The sequence below is a fragment of the Nicotiana attenuata genome, unplaced genomic scaffold (assembly GCF_001879085.1).
Source record: "Nicotiana attenuata strain UT unplaced genomic scaffold, NIATTr2, whole genome shotgun sequence".
NCBI lineage: Eukaryota > Viridiplantae > Streptophyta > Magnoliopsida > Solanales > Solanaceae > Nicotiana > Nicotiana attenuata.
This window is the reverse complement of record NW_017670957.1, coordinates 200,493-212,565: the sequence shown is the minus strand read 5'-3', so window position 1 is coordinate 212,565 and position 12,073 is coordinate 200,493. Positions and strand designations below refer to the sequence as shown.

Here is a 12,073-nt window from a genome sequence, read left to right as displayed (position 1 = left end):
TATATATATATATATATATATATATATATATATATATATATATATATATACACACGCACCATTCAGTTGCACGCTTTTGCGGAGTCCCCTTTGTTGTATGTCCATATTGTACTTGTTGTATATGATTCTGCGTGTCCAATTCCTTTGTTTGCAACATGAAGTTTCATAATAATTGTCCAGAAAAGGTCATTTTTGTTCTACACTGTTGAGATTAGCTTATTTATGTCTTTTCCTTTATCAGGTTCAAACCGCAAGCCATCATTGTGATTTTTAATTTTATAGTTAATGTTTGGTTTCTATGGTTACTTGATTAGTAAGTTATTCTGAGGTTTTCAAATGATAGACGTAGGGTTTGCGTAAATTATGTGATCCATTTAGCTACTGCTTAAAATGCTCTGTAGTAACCAGTGTTGTAAGGCTCTCTTTTTGTTTGTCTTCCTTATCGTAATATCGCGTAAGATTTTGGGTTCCACATAATTGATATTAAAAGAATCTTTGTAATCCAGTTATTTGTTAGATACCTCTAGAACTCCATACAAGTAGCTACAAACTAGCTTTGTGACAAAACTAGAGAATACCAAATTGTTCTTTCCTTCGTTGTATTTCAGGTGAAAATCCTATCAAGAAATGTTCTAATAGATATAAATTTGATTTACCTTTGGTAGTTAATTTGCTAAGTCATGAATATTTTGAAAGTTTCTTTGAGTTAAGATCTTAGCAAATGCAAGATATGCTCTTCGTTGCCTCAAATGCATGTGTGTTTGACAATTGATTTATCTTACTAGGCTACTAGCTGAGGAATCTCACTACAATATCGCGAATGTATGTCAAATGACAATCAACTTCAAATTATTGCAACAATGCCATGAACTTCTATGCTCTATGTGTATTAGGCTCTAACTTTTGTCCCCGTGCTTTTGGATTTCCTCAGGTATATCTAGTACTCTTATTTCTTTTGTCATGCATGGATAGTAGAGTGTGTTTCTTTGATCTATGTTACTCTTAACCTAGAGCAAGCGTTGTTGCTTTCTTTGCAACTTTGCTCATTGGTTTGATGGAGAGATAAAGACTAATATGTGGGATTGTGGGTCATTTAGCTTTTAAGTAAATTAAATGATATGCAGTACCTATTTTAGTAGGAAATTTCCTGTGATGATGGAGATTGGATTGTTATCCTAAATATCTTATTGACTTTTCAAGTGCTGGAAATTCTATCGGTCATTGGAAGTATGATGTTAGTTGTCTCCTGCTTTTGAAGATTTTCCCTTGCTCACCTTCCAAGATAGTACCTCTTACGTTCTTATTCAGGACGTTGTTCTGTTGCTAATTTAATTGCATTTTCTAAGCTTATTAATTTTTCTGTTTATGACAACTATTTTTTCCTTTTGCAGTTAGCATAACTTTTTGCTCTATGAATTCTCCTTACAGCTTGAACATTTTTCGTGTTCTATACAAATAATTATGCAATTTCCTTTTATTTTTCTCATCATGTAGCAGCAACAGCTAGTCAAAATCTAGATGATAGTCCATGAAAAAATTATTTCTTCAGAAACTACAAGTCTATTTATTCCAAAACTCATATGAGGTGGGCACTTTCTATTTGCATTGTATATTCTTTCAAAAAACAGTAACTTGATCCTTATATTACTAGTATCAGGTAATGAAAATAACATAATTTTACCATGTTCTCATCATCGTGGACATCAAAGACTCGCACTTAACTTTCTCCATTCAAAAGTCTCCTGGTTTATTATTCCCAATACAATGCTGCCCTTTCATATTCTTTATATTGTGATTTAAGTGAAGTTTCTATGCTCTTTGAAAGGATAGAAACTTACATGTTTTGTTCAGAAGACATGCATTTGTTTGGCAGAAATATTAGTAGTAGTCTGATAGAAACGGTGTAGTAGATATAGTAGCTCTCTAATAACAACTTGAATGTGGTTGAAGCGTTTGGGCCTATTTAGTTTTTCAATGCACTTATATGGTACTAGCATATTTTGGACCAAGCAGATGGCAGTGTAACTAGGAACTAAAATTTGGAATGCAACCCCTGATTTCTTATGAACTGGAATATATTTTGTGCGATTTGGTTTGTGAACATTTTTCTTTTCTCTAAACAACTATTTTATACATTTTACAGGATGTGGAGACTCTAGTTTACAAGTCAAGATGCAAGTTTGAAGACTTCGAACAAGTTGACAAATTGGTTATTGTTTTGCTAGAACTGTTAGACAAAATATTATATTATTTTCTAGGGCTATTAGCTTTTTCTGGGCAGATGAGTTGTGTAACTAGTATTGTGACATATAATTGTTGTAAATATTGATACTATTGAGATGTTAATCCATATTTTTAATTAATACTATTGATAATTTTATTTTTAATTGTATAATATCTTTGGAAAATATGACATGGAAAGGGCATGTATTATTTAGGTGCCACAATTTCTGGTAATAAATTTTTATACCAGCTTTTAGGTCGAAATTATAAATAGACTTGGAGGACCAGAATTTTGGTCACAAAGCCTTTTAAGGACCAGTTAAACTTGTCGCTGAAACTTTCAGGAACCAATTGATCATATGCGCTTAGGGACTAGAATGTGCTCCATAAAAGTATATTAGGGGCTAGAAATTTACTTGTCGCGAAAAACTCATTAAGGACCGATGCTTAAATCTCGTCCCTGTTGACCTTTAGCGGCGAAGCCTATAGCGACCGGTGGCCACCGGCTTTGTCCCATCGCAATTTTCTTTTGGGGACCAGAATTAGACTATTATGAACCAGTTTTATCATCCCTAATAACCATTTTTCTTGTAGTGGATGGAAGGTTGCTTTCTGGACTCCCACGGAATAGGATAGCCACCAAGACTGATAAAAGAACCTCTAACAGAACGACGGGAATTAGGGCAAGAAGCCCAATCAGAGTCGTAGAAGGCAAGCAAATAAAAAGAAGAGGAGAACATGAAAAACCCCAAATTAGGGTCTTAAAGGAGATAACTAAGGCAGTGTTTGGCTGCATCCATGTGAGGAAAACGAGGATGTTACATAAATTGTGAGAGGTGCTGAACAGCAAACAAAAAGTTTGGGCGAGTATGAGTAAGGAAGTTGAGCTTCTTTAACATATATCGATAAAGAGAGGGGTCAGAAATAGGAGAACCAACACCAGCAAACAATTTGCAAGAATGATCCAAAGGGGAAGAAACATAGGACATTCTGTCACAACCAAATTCAGACAAGAACTCTAGAGTGAATTTCCTCTAGATAAGGATCAAACCTGCAGGCTCACGCACCACCTCCATGCCCACGAAGAAAGATAAGTCCCCCAAATCTTTAATCTAAAATTTAGCATGTGGAAAGTCCTTCAACTCACTTAATTTCTGAGGATTATTCCCTATTCATATATCAACATAAACCGCAACCAAAGTAGTAGACTCCCCAGTCCTTTTATAGAAAAGAGAGTAATCATTGAGTGAGTGTGTGAACCCCTTAAAATTCAAAGCTGCAGTTAATCTGGTGTACCCACTATCTCGATGCTTGTCTAAGACCATAGAGTGATTTTTTAAGTCGACACACAAGATTGGGGGAAGGGAAAGGTAAACCAGCTGGAAACTTCATGTAAACCTCCTAATTAAGGTCACCAGTAGAAACGCATTATTAACATACAACTTATAGAGTCCCCAATTCTTCTTGACTGCAATAGCTAAATTACACCGTATAGTAGTCATTTTAACAACAAGAGAGAAGGTTTCTGTGAAATCAATCCCTTCTCTCTATGTGTCTCCACTAATCACCAAACGAGCCTTTAGTCTTTCAACACTACCATCAGACTTTAGTTAACCTTGTAAACCCAATTGCAAGGGAGAGCTTTCTTCCCAACTGGTAAAGGCACCACACATCCTAGGTTTCATTAGCTAACAAGCCATCCAGTTCCTTAGTCATAGCCTCATGCCAACCAGGATGACTAGCAACCTTAGAAAATGGATTAGGTTCTTGAATTTGAGAAATAAAATGAAGTAGGGTCTGATTAGGAGTAGAGAGATCAGAAAAGAAAAATTGACTAAGGGGAAAGGAAACAAGCAGTCAAAACATAAGCAAGATATACAGCCCCAACAGTAAAATCTGAGAGATGAGGAGGAGTTCTGTGAGTTCTTAAAGACCTGCGTAGAAGATTCTCAAGTATAGGTGATATAGGAGAGAAAGAAGGAGTAGAACTGGAGAAGTAAGAGGAACAGGAAGTGAGTAATAGGAGATTGATCAGGATAAAGTGTAGCAGCCTGGGGGAAATAGGAAAGTGAGTAGGAGAAGAACTAGGACCAGGAATATGTGGAGGAACAGATATATTGGTATCATTGAAAGTAGGAGTAAATAGGGAAGGAGTAGGATAAAAAGGAACATGTGGAGTAGAAGAAAATGGAAATATAGATTTATGGAATATAGCATTCCTAGAGATAAAGATTTGTTTAGAATTCAGATTCAGGAGTTTGTAACCTTTCTTCCCAAAAGGGTACCCCAGGAATACACAAGCATTGGCCCTGGGATCAAGTTTTCCCCTATGTTAAGGAAGAGTAGAGGCAAAACATAAACAACCAAAGCATCTGAGTTTGATAATCAGGAGTTTTTCCAAAAAAGATCTCATAAGGAATCTTATAGTGCAGAAGTTTAGTAGGAAATCTGTTAATAAGGTATGTGGAAATCAATATGTAGTCACCCGAATAAATGATTGTAACCTTAGAGTAAAAGAGAAGAGCTCTACAAGTTTCAAGTAGATTCTTGTGTTTCCTCTCCACAATTCCATTCTGCTATGGAGTACCAACACAAGAGGTTTGGTGAAGGATACCATTTTCAGAAAAGAAAATAGCAGAATCAATATTGCCTCCTAATTCTAGAGCATTATCTGATCTTATTAATCTAACCTTCAAAGAAAATCGTCTTTCAACCATAGCAATCAAAGATTTAAGGACAGTAAAAGTATTCACTTTATTGCTCAAAATATACGTCCAAGTACTCATGCTAAAGTTATCAACTATAGTTAAGAAGTACTTATAACCATCATGAGTGGCGGTTTTATATGGTCCCCAAGTATGTATATGAATGCGGTCAAAAGGATTAGAAGTAGACGTGGTACTGGTAGGAAATGACAATTTATGTTGTTTGGCCATATGACATATAGTGCAAGGTATGTTATCTGAAATCAATGCATATTTAGGTAAAGAAGCAATATTTTCATACTGGAATTAGGCATATGCCCTAGTCTTACATGCCACAGATTATTGCAAGAATGAGAAGAATTAGCTAAAGGAAGCATACTAGAGTGTGAACTATCATCTGTAACAGATGATGTCAGATAACTAGTAGAATCAAAACAATTAGATGTAGAATTGGAAGTAGACTGAATACAAGAAACAACACTAGCTGATAATAATCTATGTGTTTGCAGATGATCAGTGAAGGAATGGAAAGGCTGAAGTAGATAAAGACCATCCTTCACTCTACCAGGATGATGAGGCATCCTCAAGGAAGGGCCTTGTAAGAAACAGGAAGTAGAACTGAAGATAAGCAGGCTATTGAACTATAAGCATAATTTTTGCACCTATAGAAGGTTGAATTTAAAACTAGGTACAAGTAGAACTTTGTTTAGAATCAGTTTAGGATGTATGCATACAATCCCTGCATGTGTGACTTTAATTCTATAGGAGTTTGGTATGTTAACATAGACAGGTTGTGCCAGGGGTTTAATATTGAACATGATGGTTTTATCAAAAGTCATATGCTCTGAAGCACTAGAGTCAAGAATCTAAAAATCACTCTTTAAGACTGTAGAGGTAGGAATAGAGATAGTAGAGTGTATACCAGCACAGGTAGCTGTAATATTGACATCAGAACTAGATGAACCCTGTTGCCAAGTTTGACCTGTTGCAGTAACTCCATCAATTGGTTAAGTTGCTCTTGCTTAATACCAAGTGTCACATCAGTATTCTGACGTTGCCCAGTGTCTTCCCGAATCCCTGTTGCATTACTGTGAACAGGATTATATAAAGTTTTTGATTTTCCATTATCCCCTTTGAAATTTGAAAGATAACTATGTAGTTTGAAGCGTTTCTCTATAAAGTGACCTGGTTTCTTGCAGTATCTATAGCTTAATGTTTGATAAGCTGAGTTTCTTCTGTAGTTCTGATTCTGGTTGAAATTCCGTTGGATGTATTATAGAAATTCCCTTGAGTAGGGTTGAATTTGTGCTGTCTTTAAGATTATACATTAAAAGAGTTTGAATCAGTAGGATACTTTCCCATAGGATGTATTCCCCTTTACCTTTCCTTTTGTAGCAACAAAAAATATACTCTATCAATGTCTGTAGGTGGATTCGTCATCATTATATTTCCCCTACATGCGGTGTGTGTTTCACTTAAACCCACAAAAAACTGTACTAATTTCTTTCTTTCATCAAATCCTCTGTTCTTCTCTTCTGCCCCACACTCACAATCTACATAAATACAAATAGACCTATCATCAAGCAGTTCTATCTCATCCCATACAACCTTGATATAGTTGAAGTAAGTCGCAATATTATAGGATCCTTGCACAATTTTCAGTAGCTATTTTTGTAACTAAAATAACTGTGCTAAATTTGATTGACCATACATTTTCTCAAGCAGATTCCACAACTCATGTGCAGATTATTAATGTATAACATTAGATCTGATTTGAGTCGTACGAGAATTTAATAACCACGCAAACACCATATCATTACATCGAACCCACAAATTGTAATGATCAGCCTTTTGAGCTGGTTTTTCTAGAACATCCATAAAACCTAGTTTATTTTTTGTAGATAATGATAGTAACACTGATTTCTTCCAGAAACAATATCCAGTCCCATCAAATGCACTGAAAACAGGTGTCATACCTTGTGAATCAGAAGGATGCAAGTAATATGAATGAAGATGATCAATTTCGTCTGCCATTGTAGAAAAAATCAACAACTTCTACCATTTTTTAGATCGAAATCAAATTCAGAAATAGAATCGAAAAGAATCAACAGAAAAAAACGAACCTAAGATCGAGATCTGGAAGTTTCTAGAGTGTGTGCTTTGATACATGTAAAAGTCTAGAGAGAGAATATTTGATACAAAGGAAAATTCTGTTACTATTCTGTTGTGGAACACTGTACAATATTGTGTATTTATACAAAAAATTCCTAGCTGACTAAATGTGACAGCTAAGCAAAATAAGCATAAATAACAGGAAGCTTCTAGGCACAAAATGGACAGCTGTGATTAAAACGTGGAGCTGCCTTGATCAAAGCACGTGGCTTGTCCACTAATCTCCCTTACTATAGCCTAAAATCCTCTCGTGTGTATCGAACAATAACCCTAGCCACCAGACTCCTCTTGTAAACGGTTGCCACTGTCATTCATAGGTTTGTACAAAATTAACATTGCGAACTCTAATTTGGAGAACTCACGGAGGATAATCATATTAATATATTTAATTTTTATTAATGATCTTAAAGCTAATTTGTTCACTTCTTTAAACATCGATAAGTATTGTGAATTCTTTTTTGCATTTGTGTTTGGATGAATTTACCATACTCCCAACTTCTAAATTGACAAGGGGTGAAAATCATGGAATGGTGGCGTATGCTCAATGTCAAGAATTTGAATAGCTGTGCAATCAAGAAACAACAAAATTTATTTCAAGTGATTTCTACAACAAGTGAATCTATCACACAACCATCTCATTGGAAGAATTCCAAAAAGTCTCTCATACTTACATGAAGTTGAGAGTTTAGATCTTTCCTACAACAGCTTGAATGGGAGTATTCCTGTTGGTCTACTTGAGCTACATCCTTTGGAGGTATTCAGTGTGGCTTACAATAACTTATTTGGCAGAGTACCAGACTTTAAAGGTCAATTCGACACTTTCGACAAAAGCAGCTATGAAGGGAATCCATTTCTTTGTGGTTATCCATTGGATAACGAATGTAGTAAATTGTCAAATACCTCCAAGAATGGAAGTGATGAATCTGACTTGGATTATATGGAAAGTTTCTACATCGGCTTTGGCGTGTCTTATGGAGCAATATTGCTGGGATTAGCTGCAACACTCAGCTTCAATCCTTATTGGAGAAGAACATGAATGTATTTCCCTTTATCTTTCCTTTTGTAGCAACAAAAAATATGCTCTATGAATGTCTGTAGGTGGATTCGTCATCATTATATTTCTCCTACATGCAGTGTGTGTTTCATTTAAACCCACAAGAAACTGTACTAATTTCTTTCTTTTCATCAAGTCCTCTGTTCTGCTCTTCTGCCCCACACTCACAATCTACACAAATACAAATAGACATAGCATCAAGCAGTTCTATCTCATCCCATACAACCTTGATATAGTTGAAGTAAGTCGTAATATTATAGGATCCTTGCACAGTTTTCAGTAGCTATTTTGTAACTAAAATAACTGTGCTAAATTTGATTGACAACACATATTCTCAAGCTAATTCCACAACTCATGTGCAGATTTTGAATGTATAACATTAGATCTGATTTGAGTCGTACGAGAATTTAACAACCACGCAAACACCATGTCATTACATCGAACCCACAAATTGTAATGATCAGCCTTTTGAGCTGGTTTTTCTAGAACATCCATAAAACCTAGTTTATTTTTCGTAGAAAATGATAATAACACTGATTTCTTCCAGAAACAATATCCAGTCCCATCAAATGCACTGAAAACAGGTGTCATACCTTGTGAATCAGAAGGATGCAAGAAATATGAATGAAGATGATCAATTTTGTCTGCCATTGCAGCAGAAAATCAACAGCTTCTACCATTTTTGAGATCGGAATCAAATTCAGAAACAGAATCGAAAAGAATCAACGGAATAAAAAAACGAACCTAAGATCGAGATCTATAAGTTTCTAGAGCGTGTGCTATGATACCATGTAAAAGTCTAGAGAGAGAATATTTGATATAAAGGAAAATTCTGTTATTATTTTGCTTTGGAACACTGTACAATATCGTGTATTTATACAAAACAATTCCTAGCTGACTAAATGTGACAGCTAAGCAAAATAAGCATAAATAACATGAAGCTTCTAGGCACAGAATGGACAGTTGTGATTAAAACGTGGAGCTGCCTTGATCAAAGCACGTGGCTTGTCCACTAATCTCCCTTACTATAGTCTAAAATCCTCTCGTGTGTATCAAACAATAACCTTAGCCACCAGACTCCTCTTGTAAACGGTTACCACTTTCAACATCTCTTCGCAACATAACTCACATGATCAAAACTTTTGTGTACATTCATAGGTTTGTACAAAATTAACATTGAGAACTCTAATTTGGAGAACTCACGGGGTATAATTATATTAATAGATTTAATTTGCCTTTTAGTAATGATCTTAAAGCTAATTTGTTCATTTCTTTAAATATCGATAAGTATTGTGAATTCTTTTTGCATTTGTGTTTGGATGAATTTGCTATACTCCCAGCTTCTAAATTGACAAGGGGTGAAAATTATGGAATGGTGGGCGTATGTTTAATGTCAAGAATTTGAATAGTTGTGCAATCGAAGAAACAACAAAAGTTATTTCTAAGTGATTTCTACAACAACAAATCAATTTCAAGTAATTGCAACACACATTGGTCTATTGTTTAGAGATGGTCGTATTTCCAACCGAATTCCAGCTAAAATCATTTAGTAGAACATTGGTAAAAGGTAAAGACTGATTTTTTTTTTCATCACTAAAATCCATGCTTATTACACCGTGGACATAACAGTACACATAAAGCCAAACAAAAGGAAAAACACTAGTTAGTTAAATCCCAAAAAGATGGAGCCAGTCTCTCCAATTGTAGCACGTGTGAAAATTGCAAACGGGGTCCCAGCTTGTAACCCGCAAAAAAGCCAAAGCACCTCACTAATCCACAATTATGAAAACCATTTACACTAAACCAAGTCATTAGTACCCCATTTCCAGGCAGGTAATCTTGATCCGCAAAAAGAGATCTGCTGCAAACATTATCACTTAATAGGATATTGACAATGGAACATATTCAATGACCTTAAATTAACTTCTAAAAATCTTGAAAATTCTTCTCTATGCTGTAAGAGTGGTGTCTTCTTCTTTCATCATAACCGCACGGATTCTATTCGCAACATGATTTGGTGTCATACTCAATTTATAATCCATCTGTCAAATCAGACGCCCATAATATTAGAATTAACATAAAGCAATTAGAGTAATTGATGATAGTTTGAACTTTGAATACGTAAATTTTAAAGGAATATTAAGTTAGTACCTGAGCAATAATGGTCATGTGTGTGGTGTTGTAGCCAAAAGGCATAACGCTGGAGCTAATGATAGAAAGATGAAGCTTTTCTACTTCGTTGAATATTTCCTTTATTATCCCGTTTTGCTTTTTGCAATATATACTAATCATGAAATTCCCATCTGAAACTCTAACTTCAATATCAGGAAATGATCGGTCTGTGCTAATGCTGGTTTTTTCATCAGAAGACGAGGAGTACTCCTCATGACTGGAGAGAACACGAGCTCTCTTCACTGCAACCACCGATTCCTCGCTACAAATATTCTTGGCTTTTTCCTCGAGAGTTTTTACTTGTTCTTCAAGTTGTTTTATATATTTGATCGCATCTCCCAGTACTGATGCTTTGTCCAACTGTTAAAAGAGTTAATTAGAAATTAAACATCTATATATTTGTAGTGCTATGAAATTCTCTTAATTAATAACTGGAGATAATTAAAATATGAAGAAACACTAGCACTACATCGAATGTTCATTTGTTATATTTTTCAGCACATATAAACTGAGATTCGATTAATTTAAGTAGCGAGCGATCGATCGATCGATAAAAAGCTAAAAGAGGAAATAAAAGGATTTACCTTCTTGAGGTTAGGGACAAGGGCAGATAAAGCTATGAAGCGTTGAGTGAGGCGTTCTCTTCGCTTTCTTTCAGCTACAACGTGGTCTTGTGCCTGCAAACTAGTCCTATTGTAACTCTTTTTCTGAGTGAGGATTAGATTTTGGCTATCACCAAAATTATCAGAATCCGTCGAAACTGAAGACGAGAAGTTTAGAGTAGTTCCAGATGTCAACTCAGTCTTGACTGAGGTGTAGTTCAAATTTTCAAAGTGGTTTTTGGCAACAGTAGCAGTATTGGCTGATGGCGAATTGGAGTAGCCATAGTTGCAAGAGGAGAAGGGTTCAATAAATGGAGTCACCATCTGGAAGTTATTGTTGTTGATAAAGGAATGATCATTCATATTAGTCCTCTCCTGTATTGGTTAATTTCGAAATAAAATGTTACCATAGGGTACATAAAATCAAATAACAGAATTCTTTAAAGCAAGAGGAAGTAGTTTTAATTTTATTGTCATACCATTTCAGACCACCATGTAGCCGATGACATATCCATTGTTGGCAATTGTTGGGCTCGTTAATGATCAATTCTCTCCTAGGGTTAGATCCTGTTTCTGTATTCCAATCACAATCAGTATCTGACATAAATCTTAGGGGAAGAAAAAGAGAACTTACAAGGTCTAATCAAAAGAGGGATAAGCTTACCTTAGAGCCAAATTAAAGGGCTTTCGATTTCAGCTGGTGTACGTGTTCTGATGGTCAAGTGTAGGAATTCTTGTGTCTTTATAGTAGCTTGAATGTTTGCGTTGACTGGAAAAATATACGAAGAAATCAAATAAAACAGAAAACAGGTGGAAATTTTCCTCAATTATTGTGTTCTCACTCTCTATAGTGTATAATTAATTACACCTCTAAGGAAACTTCTATCACTACTTAAAATAATGAACAGGCACGTGTTAAAAGTTTCGACTTTCGAGTTATTTCTTTGTTGCCGAGTACGTATTACCTTTTTGACCAACTCCCTCTTCCCGTCCGACTTTACTCACCAGTCACCAGTTATGTTAGAGCAGTTAGTATTTTGCATGTAGCGCTTTGAATAACTTTTGTATTATGTTTGGGATTGTCTTATAAAAGAGAATTCGCCTTTTTTGCATCCCAATTTGCGACTATGCAACTTCATTCACCT

General features: G+C 35.4%; 1 protein-coding gene and 1 long non-coding RNA gene across 2 annotated transcripts in view; one reads left to right on the top strand and one right to left on the bottom strand.

The window, feature by feature from the left end:
* Positions 1-2,312, top strand: part of LOC109244798 — a 3,498-nt gene extending 1,186 nt beyond the window's left edge. The window contains exons 2-3 of the long non-coding RNA XR_002070729.1: positions 786-931; positions 2,144-2,312. This is a non-coding gene — a long non-coding RNA (uncharacterized LOC109244798). The remainder of the gene's footprint in view (positions 1-785; positions 932-2,143) is intronic.
* A 7,339-nt stretch (positions 2,313-9,651) lies between these two features.
* Positions 9,652-11,709, bottom strand: LOC109244797 (transcription factor bHLH18-like). Its single transcript, XM_019411940.1, has 5 exons — positions 11,593-11,709; positions 11,408-11,501; positions 10,911-11,303; positions 10,306-10,686; positions 9,652-10,196 (listed from the first exon to the last, which is right to left on the bottom strand). The coding sequence occupies exons 2-5, from the start codon at positions 11,441-11,443 to the stop codon at positions 10,104-10,106; spliced, it is 903 nt and encodes a 300-aa protein (XP_019267485.1). The 5' UTR covers positions 11,444-11,501; positions 11,593-11,709; the 3' UTR covers positions 9,652-10,103.
* Between the last annotated feature and the right edge of the window lie 364 nt (positions 11,710-12,073).